Raw genomic sequence first — 19,398 nt, 5'->3', positions numbered from 1 at the left:
CATGGTTTAGCTCGCTATCACAACACTATGAGATCAATATCTATTCCTCTTTGCATCAAATTTGATGCAGAATTTTGAACATATCACCGTAATTATGAAAATTAATTGAATGTGAAATAAGCAATTATTTGACATGATACACTAAAATCTCCTCATGCTATTACAACACTGTGCGATCTTTACCTCATTGCTACGACAGAGAAAAAGGCAGTGAAGTCAGCAATTTTCTTTAAAAGAGATTTATTAAAACTAATAACTAAATTTTTTCTTGTGAATTGAATAAAACACGCAGAACAAATACTTACCTCAGGTGGTACGGCAAAAAACTCCAAGTCTCAGAGAATTGAGTCAGACAGACACTGGTGAGTGAGGAAATCCTTTTGCTTGCAGGCTTGAGTTTGGTCAGAAACGTGCAGTTCCAGAGCAAATCCAGTGTAAAGGCTTAATGTAAACACTGACGTGATCTCTGACAGTATAACAAAACTTTGTACCATCCCATATTTATACTAAAACGATCTATCCAGGGAATATAGAAACAATCTAAAATTTCTTTTGATATTCTGACTACTTTTGTAAAATATTTTCACTTGTAGTAACAATGACCTACTACAAATTCAAGGTCGTGTAGTAGAATGACCTGAAACACACGACTTTCAGAATGTTCTGGACTAATTAAACTCAGGTTATGGATGAGGGAGAATGACCTACATTACACTCATGTCATCATCAAATTTGCTGTAATGCTTTTAACATATTCACACGGATTAAGAAAGTTCATCAAAGATGTGAAATTGGCAATTAGTTGACATGACTCTGTTAAATTTCTTCGCACACTATTACAGTGTTTAGAGATAAACATGTGCGTCAGATTTCATCAAATTTGATTCTCAGTATTTCGGAGATATCACATTAATTATGAAAGTTGCAGCATTTCTCGACATCCTTATCACGAAAATTCATCAATATGCAAATTTGCAATAAATTGACATGATACAGCTAAATGTCTTTGCACACTTTTACAGCTCCGGTCTATCAAGATCTGTACCAATTTCATTAAATATGAGTCGGTATTTCTTGACATATTACCTGAATAATGAAGAATCAAATTAATATGCGAAATAGTAATTCATTAACACAAAACTGACTAATGTCCTGCGCACTATTATAAATCTATGTGATCAACATCTGTACAAAGTTTCATCAAATTTTGCCAATTCTGTCTAGATACAGAGCTCTTTTCAATATTTACTGATTATGCAAATAATCACTAATTATTGCATGCCACATAAAAAAAATGAATGTGCATATGTATGCCATGATGTTTGTCCTTGTACTTAGTTTGAAAGGAATTGGCTCATGTGTATCTGAGATATCTGCGTGGACAGTTGGACGGGCAGACAGTCGATGGGAACGAAATCCATTAGTTCCCCGCACTATCGCACTCCTACAGACCCTTATCGGGAAGTGATGACTGATGACACTTCTCATAAAATATCTTGATCGATTGATGATCCAACTGAAGGGTCATCGGGTCATTCTGTCTTTATAAATGCAAACTTCACTCCACTTCAGAACCGCACCTTTCGGGAATGAACTTCGTAGGTCAGCGCTTATCGTAACATCTGAAATTTAACGATACTGACGCTCCCGTTGCACGGCACCGATTGAACCTTGGGTGTTGAACTGTTTTTAATAATCAAGCCGATGTAACCTGATTTCTAGCACCTAAATGCATTACGAATTACGAGATGGTTCATTAACGCGCTTTTAATAACGTTGAACAAGTGCATAAGGGGGACAGATTATGTGATTCTCGTAATCAAGGAGCGAATACTATTTTGAGTCAGGAACCTAAAACTAAGTTAGTTTTTCTTACTGGTTTTTTTAATATTTGCTTATGTCATATACAAATATTGTTACCCATATATCGTTACGAAAAGTCGGCCTTTTTAAGGTTTATAACAGTAAAAGTTTATAGTGGTCGTCTGTGGTGGTTAATACGTAAAGTCGTCTATTGTAATATTACGGGCACCTTGCAGGCAGGATAAATCACTGACCAGGGATATAAACTTATTGAAAACAATAGCAAGTCGAATGTTTACCAGTGAATGCTTCACATGACGACTGCTTTACGTTTACATATACGTTTTCGGACTTACTATGTAGATATTGAAGCGTTTTTGGAATTTGCAATCCTTTCAGCTTATAAACAAATTGTATACTAGATATATACATAGAAGGTGTCTTTACATTCTAGAACTTCAATTGTACGTCTTACAAGGCTGCTGATAAGTACATTCGCAGGAGCCTAGGCTATTGAAAATCGTTCGGAAAAATCCGCACTTGGTTAATGTTTCTCAAAGCTTCACACAAAGGTGTAGCTAAGTGTCTACTCAAGCACTGACCTGTGACATGGCTGTTAGTCTTACTCAGTACAGAGCTACAATTGGCATATTCGGTGGTGGAGATCCAGCACGTCACATAAAATCGACTAAGATGGCCGCCGTTACCATACTCAACTGAACTGCCATATGTCATTGACAATTAGACTATGTCTCTTGGGTCTTCTAGTGATTGCAGGGGATGTTGAAAGCAACCCAGGGCCTCCAAAGCCACGCTCAAGCATCACTAGCCAAGCAAAAGGTAATTAAAGATGTTACGGAAAACACATTGCGGTAAAAGTAGAATATAATGGTAAGCTCTATTGAAAGAGCTGCAAGATAACAAAACAAATTTTGTGGAAAGAACCTGATGCAGAATATGATCGGCCCATAACATCTTATGACATAAGTGTCAATGTGTCTTCAAGTCAGTGTTGCACCAAGAGATAACTGTGTTTAAGTTCATTGTAGCAAATTTTGGTAGTTTATCATATATATACAATAAACATAATTTTCATTGTAATGTCATGATGAAATGCATGCATGTATTGTATGTATGTATGTATGTATGTATGTATGTATGTATGTATGTATGTATGTATGTATGTATGTATGTATGTATGTATGTATGTATATATGTATGTATGTATGTGTGTGTGGTGTGTGTGTATGTATGTATGTTGTATATGTATGTATGTATGTATGTATGTATGTATGTATGTATGTATGTATGTATGTATGTATGTATGTATGTATGTATGTGTGTGTATGTATAGAATAACCTATATTTGTCTCAATGGATCATTATCTATTTTTAGATGCAACTTTAAGATGTAACATGCAACAGCCGACAGGAGTTCTCTTTGTATTGGAAATTTGGAGTAGTACAAAGTGTGGTATTGCGTGCCTTCAGAAAGCCCTTGTAAAAGATATATATCAACGAAAAGGGAATAATTTGAAACTATTTGCAACCATTCTTGATGTCAATGTAAGCGAAGTTGAAAGAAAAGATGCAGAAGAATGCGGCGTCACGCTAATACCAGGAAGAAGACACGAGCTTATCAACCCAAAAGATGATCCAATCGGTTTGAAGTGGTTGCTTTACCACAAAGCGTACTATCCGCACTTGAAGGATCTCAAGAATATACGGTATGTGGTTGGATATGGTCCAACAACAAGTGATGCTGCAACTGAAATACGTGACTCTTTGTTCCCTGATGCACAATTGTATGACATCAACTTAGCTGTTCCTTATGTCTTTTCTAGACCAGTACTTTTCGAAGACAAGAATGAGAGTAAAATGCAGAGAGTAGCCATAAAGGCTGACGCGATCATTTCCATCGGTCCTCGTACGCACAGTTACTTTGAGGGCTTGTACAGAGCTTGCAACAGACAGCCACGTCACATTGAAATCACACCAAAGGTTGGCGATCCATTCAATGAAGAAGTGAGGCGACCCTGCATTTCAACCATATCACGAATATTATCCTTTAATACCGAAGTGGCTACACCTGGAGACATGTTGAGATGGTATCAAAAAATACTTCAGTACATAGAAAATGTTTCATCAAGTTTTCGTACATTCTTAAATCGTCAGGTATATTGGGTAATACTTGATGTTTCACAAGAAAATGCTCATACACTGAACAAAGAAATCTCAGAGAGGATTCAAGGCAGTACTTTACAAGTTATTGTGAAAATGTGCTCGTCAGCTTCTCAATTATCTACTGAACTACGCCAGTGTCATTTGTGCATAATACCTGAGTTCCACGGCTATGGCTTAGTCGGTTTCGAAGCCGTGACAATGGGTGTGCCAGTCCTTCTTGACGGACAGACTCAATTGGGCGAATTCATATCGAAATATTTTCCATCATATGGAGATAGCTGCCTGGTGAGAAATGACGAGCGTTGGTGCGAAATGATTAAGTGTAAACTAACAGAAAGTCAAGTAGCATTTGAACATGCAGAGAACCTGAAGAGCGAATTGTTAAAGAGTCAACTAGTGGAGAGGAGCTATGCTACTTTGGCTAACATGTTCTCTGATATTCCAGTGGGTAATGAAGGTAAGAGTGTCTCACTCTATTTTAGAACTTTTTATCTTCATGATATTTGTGTCCCTTTGTGTTTTCCTGCATAACATATCTGTGCAGTATCATGTTTTTCAATAATTCCTCATCATATGTGAATATCACATACATTCCATTAGTGTTATTCAGTTTTGATACTTTGTTTTTTGTAAACAAACGGAACATGATAATAATGAGAAAACTATAATTACATGATGCATAGCAATTATTATCTACGTACCTTGGCAGATCTCTCAAAGTTTTTTACTATTTCTTATTCACAAGTATTAAAGACAGCCTAATGGCAATCAAATATTGGCAAGTTCCAGAAACTATACTTTAACTTTAGCTTTTCCAATATACTTAAAAGTAAAATTTCGGTTTCTTAACCAGTTGATCGCATTTCTCTTCAATTCTTGACTATTTCAATTCATGTAAAGCAAACAGCACAACAGTATTCGGTTTGAAAATCAGTGGAAATGGTACTGACATTTCTATGATTTTAATTACCTGCTCTGGGAATTATCTTACACAGTGACACAGACAGCCAAAATATGTCATAAATTTCAATTATGCAGCAATTTTTCTCGCCAATAAAAAATCCTATATATGCTCGTCAAGTACTAGAATGTTAGTAAATATCACTGTCTAAATTGATATATTTAATTCATTCATATTAGTATTTTCTTCAACAGGTTTGGATATGGAGATGTCAGCTTGTAATGTGTCAAGGGAAATAGCGCCGTCAAATGAAGAATGCTACCCAGACAGAGTAGATACAGGGATGGTACATAAATTTGTCTCGCCAGCAGTTGATAATGAATATGAGCCAGCTATAGTTCGGCAGGAAAGGTTACATGAAGTGGGCCCAGTATCTGAGGTGATGGCATGCAAACCAGACGTAATTGCAGAACTTGATATGGCACGCGAATCAGACATAGCAGCACAGGAGATGGTACACAAAATAGACATATCTGCAGAGGAGCTTGGGCACGAGCTAGACACAGTAACACGGAGATGGCACATAAGCAAGTGGTATCAACACAGGAGATAACGCACAAGCCAGATATGGATTTACAGGACACAGAACATGTAACACTCACAGCAGCCCAAGAAATTGTTCACGAACCAGACATTGCAGAACATCAGATAGTACACAAGACAGACATGGTGGCACAGCAGATGGTACACAAGCGAGACATTGATTTAAACGGATTTAAAAAACGACCAGTCACTGAAGCAACGAAAAATGAAAGAGAACATTGCATAGTAGCACAGAAGATGGTGCATAGGCAAACATTAAAAGCAAAGGAAATGAAAAACGAACCAAATATGGCAAAACAGCGAATGGTGCACAAGTCAGACGAAATTAAACACAAGAAGGAAGAGATACTAGCCATTCCATCACAAAATAAATTCCAAGAACCACACATGACAGGTCATGAGGATTTACAGGAGCTGGACATAACTGAACAGATATGGCACGTGGACAAGGCATATTAGAATGTAGATTGATACAAAAGCCCGACATAACGCAGAAGATGGTACAGTGAACGAGGTATACAAGCACAGGGCATGGTTACAAAGAGAAGACATGGCAAAACAGGAGAAGATTAAGAAGTCAGAAATTATTGCACAACAGATTTGCAAGACCCAAACATGACAGATCAGGGTGTGGTACAGAAGCAAGGCAAGGCAGAACAGAAAATGGTTCATGGACCACCATAGCAGAACAAAAGTTGACATGCAAGTCGGATATAGTAGCAGAAGAGATGGTTCAACAGCCAGGCGTAGAAGCACAAGAGTCGACAGATAAGCAAGTGGTATCATCACAGGAGATAGTACATAAACTAGACATTGACTTAAAGGACACAGAAAATGAAACAGTCATACAAGCAAAGACAAGTGGAAACAGACTAGGCAGAGCAGCACAGAAGATGGTATACACGGTAATATTGACAACACAGAAGACGGAACACAAACCAGACAAAATGTCACCCCAGACGGATAGAAGCTAGGCCTCAGAGCACAAGAGATTTTACTAGAACCACGCATGACAGAACTGGAGGATTTACAGAAGCGGGACATCCGAAAACATAATATGGCACATGGATTATGCAAACCAGAAGTGGAGTTGGTGCACAAGCCAGACATAGCAGCACAGAAGATAGTACACATAGACATAGCAGATGAAGAAAAAGAGGAGACTGTACATAAGCGAGACATAGCAGTACAAGTAGAAGAACACGTGCTAGACATAGCAACTCAGGAGATGTTACAAGAACTAAACATAGCAGAACGCAGAATAGTAAAGAACCAGGGCATAGCAGAACAGGAAATGGCACATGAACCAGACATATCAGAGTTGGAGTTGGTACAAAACCCTGGCATAACATCACAGAATATAGTACATGAACAAGGTACACCAACTAAGGGTATCATACAACAACCAAGTCCAGCAACACAGGAGACGGTTGAGAAGCCAGGCATTACAGCAAAAAAGAATTTACAAGAACCAAACACAACAGATCAGGATGTAGCACAAAAGCAGGGCATACCAGAACAGAAAATGGTACATGAACCAGGCATAGAAGAACAGTCGTTGGTACAGAAGACAGACCTAGCAGCAGAGGTGGCGGCACAAAAACAACTAGTTGCAGGACAGGAGATGGTACACAAGCCATACACAGGTTTAGAGGATACAGAACACAAAACAGTCGCACAAGCACAAAAAACTGTAAACGAACATTGTATTGCAACAGAGAAGATGGCGTACAAGCCAGCCGTAACAGCAGAGAAGCTCGTACAAGAATCAGATATCACAGGGGATAAAGTCATACATGAGCAATACATGGAAAAACAGCAAATGGCACGCAGGCAAAATATAGCGACACCCAAGATTGTAAACAAGTCAAATGTAATGGTAGAGAAGCCCGGTGTTATAGTACAGGAGATTTCAGAAGAACAAAACATCACTGGTCAGGAGGATATACCAAAGTATGACTCAGCAGAACAGGTATTGGCACAGGAACCAGGCGTAGAGGGTCAAGAGCTAGTACACAAGCCAGAAATAGCAGCACATGAGACTATACACGAGTCAGATATAAAGTTACGCGAGCACAGCATAGCATCACAGGAGACAATTGAGACGCCAGGCATTGCAGCACATGATATTCTGGATGACAAGACGAGAATGCGTTCTTTTAAACCATCGAAAGATGAACCTCAAAGTCTGCTTATCAGAAGTTTAATTCTAGTTGAGCCCAACTATGAAATTGGTGTCAAATATCTGTGGAAATTATTACAATCTGAAATGTCAAGCTTAAGGAGGCAGAGAGATGAAGCAAATCAAGAAAAGTTCACGGTAGTGGACTTATACCAGCAGGTCGTTGAGACAAAGGATAAGGTGAATGACAAAATGTTGCATTGGATAAAAGTCCGTGGGCAGACAATAAATGAATATGAAAAAATAGCACAGGGATTGAAAAGAAAGGATCACAAATTAAGCAAGTTACAAGAAACATGTAACCTCCAAGTTCAAGAAATCAACCAGCTTGAGAAACAGCTGAAACTAGCTATGCATGAGACGAAGAGTTTGCAAGATCAACTTCTTGAAGCTCGGGCGGAAGAAACATGTAACCGCCAAGCTAAAGAAATCAACCAGCTTAATGATCAGCTGAAACTAGCTGAAACATGAAATAAGAGTTTGAAAGACCAACTTCTTGAAGCTCGGGTGGAAGAAATATGTAACCGCCAAGCTCAAGTAATCGACCAACTTAGAAGCAGCTAAACCTATCTATGCAAGAAACGAAGAGTTATCAAGATCAACTTTTTGAAGCTCGGGCGGAAGAAACATGTAACCGCCAAGCTAAAGAAATCAACCAACTTAATGAACAGCTGAAACTAGCTGAACATGAATAAAGAGTTTGAAAGACCAACTTCTTGAAGCTCGAGCGGAAGAAATATGTAACCGCCAAGCTCAAGTAATCGACCAACTTAAGAAGCAGCTAAACCTATCTATGCAAGAAACGAAGAGTTATCAAGATCAACTTTTTGAAGCTCGGGCGGAAGAAACATGTAACCGCCAAGCAAAAGAAATCAACCAACTTAATGGACAGCTGAAACTAGCTGAACATGAAATAAAGAGTTTGAAAGACCAACTTCTTGAAGCTCATAGGGGAGGCATAAAACAATGTCAAAGTCTTGACAAAGATAAAAGAACCTACAGAGACAAATCTAGAAGTTCTTCATTAAAACACAAAAGCGGCGATGGTAGAGCAGCTGAACAAAGACTTAAGTCAGAGATTAATGGAAATGAAATTTCAATATCAGAGAAGATCACAGAAAAATCAAAAAGAGGAAGGTCGGGATGTAAGAATGAAGACACCAGTGACGTAACCTCAGTTGTCAAAAAAGGTAAGCCACTATTCTGTAATTTCTTCCCAAGAAATAACGGCAACTGTTAAAGTTGATGAAAAATTAGTGTTTATTTTTAAAGTTTTATGCATAATTACTGAATAAATTTGAAACTTCTATATACAATAATCTCCTTTGATGCAACACCAATCATGATTGTAACAAAGTGCAACCATAAATTTAAAAAAAACACCAATCGTAACTGCGATGACAAAAACAGCAATAAAACATATATATAATACCTACCGACCATCACTTAGATAAATGTATATATTTTCGCCATCGAAGCATTGGCACTTAAATTTATTTATTTGAGGCATAATAGTATTCCGGTAATTCTATAGTTTAGTTTATCATTCTAACATACAATTTTGCTTAACTTGATAATGCAAAGCTTTCCAGCTCCTTTGACATGATTGGCAAATGCACGTCACAGAAATGTATATTTGGCTCGTTGGCACAGCTTGCTCTCATTTTCAATGAAAAAAAGTTTTGTTCTTGCCATTAAAAGTTTCCTGGTTAAAATGTATGATAGCTAGAAAGGTTTTGCTATTAATATTGTAGGTTTCTTCATCGGTATGTCCTCTGCAACCTTGCTGATTTGTTTGTATGTCCCAGATGGAATGATTGATTTCATCTATGTTGTTTACAGTATTAACCTATTTGCCAATTCTGTATGTAGTGAAAAACGAAACCAGATTAAAGGAAGTAACCGGTAATACGATGGAATTAACATTACTGTATTCAATACGTACTCGCGACATTGAAAAAACATATAATAACACCCGGATTTAAGTTTATTACTGAATTGTATTACTTGGTTTGACAATTTATGCAGTGCATACAAACATGTGAAAAAATATTGGATGATCAAACACCATATTACTAATGGGTTTTTGTTCAATTCGACACTTATTTACAGGTATACACGGACTTGGTGATGTAAAAAGGTTGATAATTTTTTTTTCCTGTGGAAAAATGAATACTGATGATGATGAAATCGCTTCGGCTGCGACCATATTAAACCGTACAAAACCCTCAGATGGTGCTTCTTTAAATGTAGGCCGAGTATCTAGAAATGGAACTGTGGACTCAAACAAGACCAAAACAACAAGTAAGCTACCAATAAAATACTAAAGAAAACAATACATACAATGTAAATTATTACTTTTACTGATGATGTCACAGATTACATTACAGTACTCATCGCACTCAGAATAACCTTCTTGTATTTTACAGAAGTGCTAAATATTGTAGTTAAGCGCTTAGTGTGTGAATTCAATAATAAGATATAATTTTAGGAGATCTACACTGAAAATTTCAGAGACATTATTGTTCTTCAAGAGTGGGATTAAGGTTACTGTATTCATTGAAATAAAGTTACTACACAAACACAGGATGCACGAAACATAAGTTATAAATTTGTGTATATTATATATATATATATATATACTATATATATATATATATATATAATATATATATATGTATATATGTATATATATATAAATATATATATATATATTTCTTGGTCTAATTTGTACAGCACTTTGTTTAAATTCAGATGACAAGGCCTGCCAAAAGAACCAGTTGCAACAGCAGCAAACAGAAGAAAGTTGTGTCACGAAGAAAATGCCACCTGAACTTCTTGAGGTCGTCAAAAGAGGTTACCAGAGTAGGAGTAAGAGACCTTCCCAAAGAAGCAACGGTAAGTTAAAGATTGTGTTATGATGTTCAAAGGAGCGAGGATAATAACTTTTACATGGATTCTTTGTCTAATTACTCGATTTTGAAGTCCGACATAAAAGAATGTACGAAAATATTGCATGGCTGATAGTAAAGAATCAAAATCCATTGAATTGAATATAGGCAACTGTAGAATTGCTTAAGAGTTTTAACATGCATTACTACTCAAAAAAGTTTCTTTGGCATAATGATAAAAATGTTACATGGTGAACACACTTCGTGGCATTTCAAGGACTATATTGTATTATAGAGTTTTTGTAGTAGTAGTAGTAGTAGTAGTAGTAGTAGTAGTAGTAGTAGTAGTAGTAGTAGTAACAACAGGAAATCACTATTGTTATAATTCACTTTTTTCTTTTATTTATTAAGATGTACTTGAAACTGATCTGTAACGACACCCGGAATCCATAGGAGGCATCAACACATAAGAGAAAATGACTTAGTACTCATCATCTTAAGATACTCTGAAAAGATAATAAATCGTGGTGGGGAGATGATCGGAGAACGTTTGACAATTGAACACCTTTGATACAGCCATTTCTGCTGAAGGTGCTCCAAATTCAATAAAAGACCAGAATCAGGAAGAAATCACCAAATATTATTATCCTGCTGGACATTTTATTGTCTGTTCCATGTATTTTGCAGCAAGTAAGAAATACAGTTGTGGAAAAAATATTTAAAAAAGAAATTTTACGTGTAATATTAGATTTCAGAATAGCGCTGAGCAGTACCTGATGTAATTCTACAATATTGACAATTATAATGAAACATATCAATATTGTGAATATTCTCTGGTGTTGGTAATATTATATTTCAGAATAGTACTGAGCAGTACCGCATGTAATTCTAAAATAATTGTCAATTATAGTGAATGTATCAATATCGTGAATATTATCCGGTGTTGTGTAATATTATATTTCAGAATAGTACTGAGCCAGTACCTCATGTAATTCTAAAATAATTGTCAATTATAGTGAATGTATCAATATCGTGAATATTATCTGTTGTTGTGTGATATTATATTTCAGAATAGTACTGAGCAGTACCTCATGTAATTCTAAAATAATTGTCAATTATAGTGAATGTATCATATCGTGAATATTATCCGGTGTTGTGTAATATTATATTTCAGAATAGTACTGAGCAGTACCTCATGTAATTCTAAAATAATTGTCAATTATAGTGAATGTATCAATATCGTGAATATATCTGTTGTTGTGTGATATTATATTTCAGAATAGTACTGAGCAGTACCTCATGTAATTCTAAAATAATTGTCAATTATAGTGAATGTATCAATATCGTGAATATTATCTGGTGTTGTGTGATATTATATTTCAGAATAGTATTGAGCAGTACCTCATGTAATTCTAAAATAATTGTCAATTATAGTGAATGTGTCAATATCGTGAATATTATCTGGTGTTGTGTAATATATTATTTCAGAATAGTACTGAGCAGTACCTCATGTAATTCTAAAAGAATTGTCAATTATAATGAATGTATCAATATCGTGAATATTATCTGGTGTTGTGTACAGAATTTTAAACGAGTTGTACAGGGGATAATAGGATATTCATGTTTGCATGGTAATCATCTTGTTACTACTCAATTCTTTTAACATAGTCGACGGATACAGACGGCAACGAAGTCGTTGTTAGAGTAAACGAAGGTGTTCCCGTGTGTATCAGTAGTGGATCTCAACATGAAATGATCTGCGTCTGTTACTGCAAACGTACAGAATTGGCAAGTATAGTGACCTCTCTGTATGATACAGTGTGAATACTAGAAGGAATTGTCTGCGTTGTTCATGGTGCATTATCGGTTAAGAGACAAAATTTAGCGGAAGGAAAGCTAATTCTCTGAGGTCACGATACTTTTTGCAACCACTGTTGTAAAATATTAAGTTTTACACGTCAATGAATTTTAACACTATATACCGTTGGACCTTATGTTAGCGATTTGCCATCGGTTGCTTCAAGTTGCTTGTGTTGTACTGTAACAATTCCTAGAGCAAAATTCAATGATCATGAACGTTGAATGAGCAGAGAATGTATGAATCAAACAATCTATAAATTATATGTACTTTTCGCGTCACTGAAAGTGAGGTAGTGTGTTATTTCGCTACAATTGATATAATACACTCTCAATATTTGAATTTTTCCAAAGTTTACACAAAATAATACGCATATAAAACGAGATCACACACTTAGTTAGCAGAACACTTTAACGAAAAGTCCTACTTAACGGACTGTATTACTTAGAGTAGTGCGTGTACTTTTTTGTTAATATAGTTTGCTAGTACAGTCACATTATTGAAAATAGGCTGGTAACAGAAGCCCTCACGGCAAAGTGAAGAGCGCCCTCTTTGCTTTTCTGTCATTAAATTCACATGTGTTGTCTACAGAACATTTGTGTTTAATGTACATTCTGTACATTTTATTATCTTTTTAAAGTCATCAAAAAGTACGAGCTGTGACTTTTCATTTTAATATTTCAAACTCTTTAATATTTCAACTCTTTGTATGCAACACTACTGAAGCTTCATATACAACCTGTACATGAGATATCCTTTCAGTAAAGTAATAAAAATATGCATGATATATAACCTTACGGTAGTTCCTAACCGACACTTGAATTAAAATTTGTCTAAGTAGTAATGATATAATAAAATCACTAGAAGTTGTCCTGATGTTAGCGCTTTTCGAAATGCAGTTACAATTTCAATTTAGTAATTGTTTTAATGTTTGTTCTCTGTTAGACTTGGCTGGTCAACATTGACTTAGGTAATCTTATTATGTAACTATATGCTGTCAAAATTGTAGTTTTTATTAGCCTATGTATGTTAATCTTGTGAGAAGTAGCAGCTGGAAAGCAAACACGAACGCGAGTTCCTGAATGCTTACATAATACATAATATTTAGGGTTATTGCAAGATGTTTAGTCGATACGATCGTTTAAATTGAGTGATGTGTCCATATTTTGACGAGCTCGAATTGTGCACTAAGGAGTCAAGATGCGGACACATCACGCGCATACGAAGCGATATAGACCAAACTTTATGTAATAACCCCTTTATCATACATTCATACTTGGCTATTACTGTTGTTTTGATGGTTACGTTCCGAATCAGCGACGAAATCGATAGGAGTCAACATTGCTTACTCCTCTCTGTACTCATAAAAAGTTGGTTGAGGAGGAGTGATAGCAACTGCATCATATCATTCCGCTGTTTGGTTATTCCACTTCACGGGAGGGTTGCGGTACACTTTCAAAGTTAACAATTTAAATATTAAAGGGGAAGTTCACCAAGGATGGTTTTTACATATGTGCTAGCTTTGTGGTCACTTACCCCGGAAAGCTATTTTCGCCATTTATAACTTGCAAGATTTTATCAAAAAACGATAGAAATAGTACAGGAAGTTGCCCATGTAATTTGAATCATGGGAAAAAGCGCCAAGCTTGGAGCTTGCATAATGTGATGTGGAAGGGACCATTTTCCCATGGGTATAGCATTGTCCATCACCCATGCTAAACCAGGCTGTGCGTATTTACATAATTTTTTGTTTATACTAAGTATCCTTGCATAAACAATGAATCACTTATAATAAACTTTCCACTGTCAGATTTTGTGTTGCTGTTTACTACTGTGTTACTGTGAGTGGACAATGTGGGGGCCATACCCATGGAAAATGGTCCCTTCCATATCACATTATGCAAGCTCCAAGCTTGGAGCTTTTTTCCCATGATTCAAATTACATGGGCAACTTCCTGTACTATTTTATCATTTTTTGTAAAAAATCTTGCAAGTTATAAATGGTGAAAATAGTTTTTCCTGGGTAAATGACCACAGAGCTACCATATATGTAAAAATCATCCTTGGTGAACTTCCCCTTTAAGATATCGACACGGTTGGTCTCAATTTGAAAGACGTTAATTCAGTATGAAAGTAGATGTAAAGCATAGCTGAATTATGTAAAATGAGTGTCTTTTCGTGTGTTAAGGCCCGCCAAAATAGGGTCAAAGTTGAAATTGCACCAGCATTCAAGGCAGTGGACTCGAGTGCTCGAGTGGTCGCGCAGTGCGTAGAGCGAGTATTCAGTAATATATTAAAATACGGGTTTATATCAGTACTCCCTGAACAATAGGAGAGAGGCAATAAAGGCATAGAATGTATGGTATTAAGGTAGAGAGCGTTTCGGGGATACATATTCGGATTCTCAAACTTTTATAATATTCTTTTCGCCTACTACTTGTGAGGGCCTTATTTTGAAGCCAATGAAGTAAATAAATTTCTCACGGCCTAGTTTGTGAAGATTGGAAATGTTTATTTTCCTTCATGGAGGTAAATAGGGATGGTGGCCATTTTGAATTTTAAATACCGGCAAATATTTAATATTTGTTTCTCTATTACCACAATTTGCACTGTGACCCCTCAATTTTACTCTTGATTTTGAAAGAGAATGATTGAAAAGAGAAAAGTTTGACCAAAAGTTTAAGTCCAATATATTGGTGGCGAGATGTATCTTCAAAGTTTTGGCTGTCAAGTCTGCTTTTAAAAATAGAAATGATCCTTAAGCAGGACAACTGCACGATTTGTATGACGTAAGCATGCATTGTAAATATAGCCTTCACCAGAAGAAGGTGACTGTTACGAGTAAATCATCTACTACTTTTTCACTTTCGAAAATTAAATAATATTTACTCATGTTTATTAGCCATAAAGTATATTTGCAATAACAGGAATACCACGTATAATAAAATATCTTGAAATTTACACAATGAAGTTTTATATTTTGTGACTGAGAGTTTTGTAAATATGTTCATTTGGTCGACACAATTCTGAGGATAGCAAGTATATAAGCAAACAGTCAAAATGTCGAGACAACATTTACGGAACAAAACATATGAATAAATATGGACGGATGCTGTAGGCGGTCAGAATTAAAACGAAATCATAAAGATCAGTAATCAGTAAACATGCTTTCTATTGAGCTTACATACAGTGCTTCAAAAGGTAAATCAGCCATCTTGTTATTTCTAGTGTACTTTATTAAAGATGCATACAATCAGATAATAGGACATTTTCCTTTTGCTGATGTAAAAATTTAACTAATATTCGGTTTTGTAATCTGAAGATGAAGAGAGGCATATTCGTAGTGACATAAGCAGTTGTATGAATAATTGTTTAATAAAAATGTGTGCTATATATCTTACATCCTGCCAGTCGGTCTGTATACGCCTTGAAAGAGTGGGAGCATGATATGCCGTTGTGGAATACTTCTCTAATTTGGGATAAGCTGTTATCTCCTACCATTGTACGAAACGGAACAAAACAGGCCGTACGTAACGGCTTCTCGTGCATTTGTATGTACATTTTAAAACTCGCAGCTTACAGCTAGCGAATTACACATTGGAGTGGACGGTAGAAGTGCCTTTGCTGATTTTTTTTTCAAATGATTTTGTCTCGTTTTTGATCCATGATCTCAAACTGCACCGCTTGTACGATGTACTCCCTCAACTTCCGCTCTTCTCACAGCCAGGCCTTCTTACTGCAAGAGCTAGCACCTGTTAGAATACGGAAATGTGCAAATATAACAAAGAGTTATAACAGTGAAGAATCATACCAATCACCCTAAAATTAAACTTACTTGTCATTTCCTTAATTGATTGATTTATTCGTGAATGAGGGTATTAATAACAATTGTTTGAGTATGCAAATCAAATCATGGTGTGTAATCATTGTCCAAGAATAGTGCAAATTTTCACATTAAAATGTCTGGATAGTGTACAGGGATATCAACATGATAGCGGGTGCTACATTTAAACTAGGGAAGCAAAAACAGTGGTGAAACATACAGAAACACTTCACAAAGTTAAACTTGAAACAAACAGAAATAATTCATAAATTTATATTATAAAACACCTCACTTTAACTGAGACTCCATCCACATAATAAAAGTTACTCTCCATAGTGAATCAGTTAATTTTAAAAATAAATAACAAATTCTCCCCTCATCTCCTGAACGTTGGTGGCGTACTTACTATTGACACGTGACGCAGTTCCCTCACGATTTTTCGCCTTGTCAATGACGCTGGATTCTGTCACCGAGATGGACCTCGCATACGACGATGACACTCCCAGGGATGACGTCAGTCTCTTTCTTTTTAAAATGAATGCTTTTTTCACCTTTAAAAGAGAGATTTCGCTGGGTCATTTGTGAATTCAAATTCAGATGTAGATAGAATAAACGCACTGCCCCCCCCCCCCATGTACAAATGTTGAATTCTAAATAGCCATTCATAATGATGCGGGAATATATATATATATATATATATATATATATATATATATATATATATATTTATATATATATTTATATATAATTTTTACATAGTTTTACAAAAAGTGAAATTTCTTACCTCATCGTTTGTTACGCATTGGAAAACGAATATTAGAACTCCCTGCTGAGTGAAGGCGGTAAAAAATGTAAAGTAAAATTACTGCACGTGTCAATATCATAATGTTACTGAAATGATCGATTTGGGGCAAAATTTAACAAACTGAACATAAACTCAATCGTCTTCTCTGCCAATGTACAGGGTTTATTTTGCTTTGTACTCAGTTCTGATAAAGGGGAAGTTTCTTTATCAGCGTTTTCTCTGAGCTAATTGACTAAATGTGCACAAATTCCAAAGGAGAACAAATGACAAAAATTACATAAACAGTCGATATCAAAAACCACTAATGCGAGAACCACGGATTGACATTGCCGCTTTAATCTGTAACACGATTGGAACTAATTGGGATAATTGGATTTTAATATTTTGAATTTCTCAAAAGTGTTCGGTGCAAGATAGTTGAATGTTGCAATAATTTTGAGTAATGTAAAAAGAAAAGCAGATATGATCACATTTTTAGATGAAATCGGCATTACTCACCATCCAATTATCCAAAATAGTTCCCATCGTGTTCTGTGCAGGAAGACATGTACACAGCCCATGCACGTCATTACTCTGCAATGAGCATTAGACTGACACACACAGCCGTTTGCATAAATCAATGATAGCGTTTTCAGGACAAGCTGGTATTTGCCACCGTGTATAATGTAAAGTTTCACGGCAAACTGAATGATGACATCACAGCTCCGATAAAACAACGATAAGCTTCAATAGCGGCTTTGTGTGGTCATAGTACGGCAGGTCATCATTGTCGGTGATGAAAACTTTATCTACTCACAATCGACAAAAAGATAATTTGTGCTATCTCCGTGGTACGGATGCTGAAGTTTGTGCTCACCTGAACCGAGTTTAAAGTGACAAACAAGTATTGGAAAATCAGCGTCTCCGAATTGACAGCAAACAGACCAAATAACCACGTCAGCCCAAGCAATGGCTGCAGTACCAATACTGCCCGGACGCCTGCCCTAAAAATGACAGTGTTTGAAGAACTACGGTAAGATGACAGCTGTTTTCTGTCAGTAAATTGTCTCACTCACTCAAGAGAGAGACAGAGAGACAGAGAGAGAGAGAGACAGACAGACAGACAGAGAGAGAGAGAGAGAGAGAGAGACAGAGAAACAGACACAGACACAGCTCAGATGCAGAAAGACGTATACAAACATACAGACACAGATAGACGCACTGACACACAGACAGAGAGGCGCTTCGGACTGAGTCATATAGACATAAGTTTGGCAAGTCCTTGCATATCTTCATCTATGTTTACTGTAACCTTTCATTTCTAATTATCTACGGTAGCCAAGTTTTACTGCAAGCCACGAATGCGCTTTCACAAAAATATGAGGTCAAAAACAACAACTGGTTGCTATCACTGATTTAATATGGACGTACGTATACAAACGAGTACACACAAGCTGAGATGGATATACTTGATAGATTTTAAGAGATTTGAAAATCTATCCCAAAGGTACTGCGTCCCAACAGATGAGGTAATGAAACTATGGTATACGAGTGCGCGACCAAGAATCACATGTCGCCTCTCGTTTGTTGTCCGAGTTTACCCCTTATTAAGCAGGGTCTAAATTTATTTGTACGAGATTTAAAGTCACCAGGGAAGGAAGCAATTTGGTTGAGCAAGACACAGTAAAGCCATACTTAAATCGTATTTACGACGTACTTAAGTCGTTGGATCTCCGTTTTGTCGACATTTGTCTTCAAAGTCATCAGAATTCGTAAGACCATCACCATTACACAGCTATTTAACTGCAGAAAGCAAAGAACAGAGTCAATTAAAACACAGACAAGGAGTGTCGTTCTGTTATATCCGTATATCTTGTCGGTGCTGTTTGTGACAACTTGAAGACGAAAGGTCGAATACAGTTCGACTTATCCGAAAATAGGTTTGAAGCGTTTATGAGGTTCCGTTTGGTGACTAGGCATTCAATAAACATCTCTGCATTGTAGAGCGAGGAGCTGAGCTCATTATCCAGATTAATGCAGTACTCGCCTAGAAATCGAAAGACTTAAACTTTGCCCATAAATTTCCTCAACGCATCTTTATACCATTCTCTCTCTTAGAATAAAAGTTAGGGGTCACCTTGCAAATTTAGGTAATACAGAAACAAACTATCTTAAATTTGTATATTATTCAAAATGGCTTTCATCCCTAGTTAACAAAACTACGATCGTGAAAAGTTTATTTACTCCACGAGTTTCAAAATGAGCCCCCAGAAATGGTAGACCAAAAAGGTAATACAAGATTGAGAATCAGAACATATCTACCCGGAGTACTTGTCTGAAAATATCAGATCGGGTTGTGCAAATCAAGA

General features: G+C 36.3%; 2 protein-coding genes and 1 long non-coding RNA gene across 3 annotated transcripts; 2 read left to right on the top strand and 1 right to left on the bottom strand.

The window, feature by feature from the left end:
• Nucleotides 1-2,257: 2,257 nt before the first annotated feature.
• LOC139127218 (uncharacterized) lies at nt 2,258-5,501 on the top strand. Its single transcript, XM_070693128.1, has 3 exons — nt 2,258-2,643; nt 3,200-4,444; nt 5,143-5,501. Exons 1-3 carry the CDS (start codon nt 2,532-2,534, stop codon nt 5,499-5,501), a joined length of 1,716 nt encoding a protein of 571 aa, XP_070549229.1. The 5' UTR covers nt 2,258-2,531.
• Nucleotides 5,502-8,194: 2,693 nt separating this feature from the next.
• Nucleotides 8,195-13,218, top strand: LOC139129496 (uncharacterized). The gene is made up of 4 exons (XM_070695129.1): nt 8,195-8,863; nt 9,786-9,977; nt 10,428-10,571; nt 10,976-13,218. Exons 1-4 carry the CDS (start codon nt 8,467-8,469, stop codon nt 10,996-10,998), a joined length of 756 nt encoding a protein of 251 aa, XP_070551230.1. The 5' UTR covers nt 8,195-8,466; the 3' UTR covers nt 10,999-13,218.
• Nucleotides 13,219-16,651: 3,433 nt separating this feature from the next.
• On the bottom strand, nt 16,652-18,833 carry LOC139129495 (uncharacterized). Its single transcript, XR_011551597.1, has 4 exons — nt 18,747-18,833; nt 17,907-18,033; nt 17,030-17,071; nt 16,652-16,796 (listed from the first exon to the last, which is right to left on the bottom strand). It is a non-coding gene; the product is annotated as an uncharacterized lncRNA (long non-coding RNA).
• Between the last annotated feature and the right edge of the window lie 565 nt (nt 18,834-19,398).

Source organism: Ptychodera flava, chromosome 3 (assembly GCF_041260155.1).
Source record: "Ptychodera flava strain L36383 chromosome 3, AS_Pfla_20210202, whole genome shotgun sequence".
Classification (NCBI taxonomy): domain Eukaryota; kingdom Metazoa; phylum Hemichordata; class Enteropneusta; family Ptychoderidae; genus Ptychodera; species Ptychodera flava.
Note: the sequence above shows the minus strand (reverse complement) of the source record. Positions and strands in the feature narration are given on the sequence as shown.

What these genes read in the sequence shown, in the direction of transcription:
- LOC139127218 (XM_070693128.1), top strand. Translation starts at nt 2,532, where the DNA reads ATGTCATTGACAATTAGACTATGTCTCTTGGGTCTTCTAGTGATTGCA. An exon ending in CATCACTAGCCAAGCAAAAG is followed by an intron (nt 2,644 to 3,199) that starts GTAATTAAAGAT and finishes ATCTATTTTTAG; the next exon opens with ATGCAACTTTAAGATGTAAC. An exon ending in TATTCCAGTGGGTAATGAAG is followed by an intron (nt 4,445 to 5,142) that starts GTAAGAGTGTCT and finishes TTTCTTCAACAG; the next exon opens with GTTTGGATATGGAGATGTCA.
- LOC139129496 (XM_070695129.1), top strand. Translation starts at nt 8,467, where the DNA reads ATGCAAGAAACGAAGAGTTATCAAGATCAACTTTTTGAAGCTCGGGCG. An exon ending in AACCTCAGTTGTCAAAAAAG is followed by an intron (nt 8,864 to 9,785) that starts GTAAGCCACTAT and finishes ACTTATTTACAG; the next exon opens with GTATACACGGACTTGGTGAT. An exon ending in ACCTTCCCAAAGAAGCAACG is followed by an intron (nt 10,572 to 10,975) that starts GTAAGTTAAAGA and finishes TTATTTATTAAG; the next exon opens with ATGTACTTGAAACTGATCTG.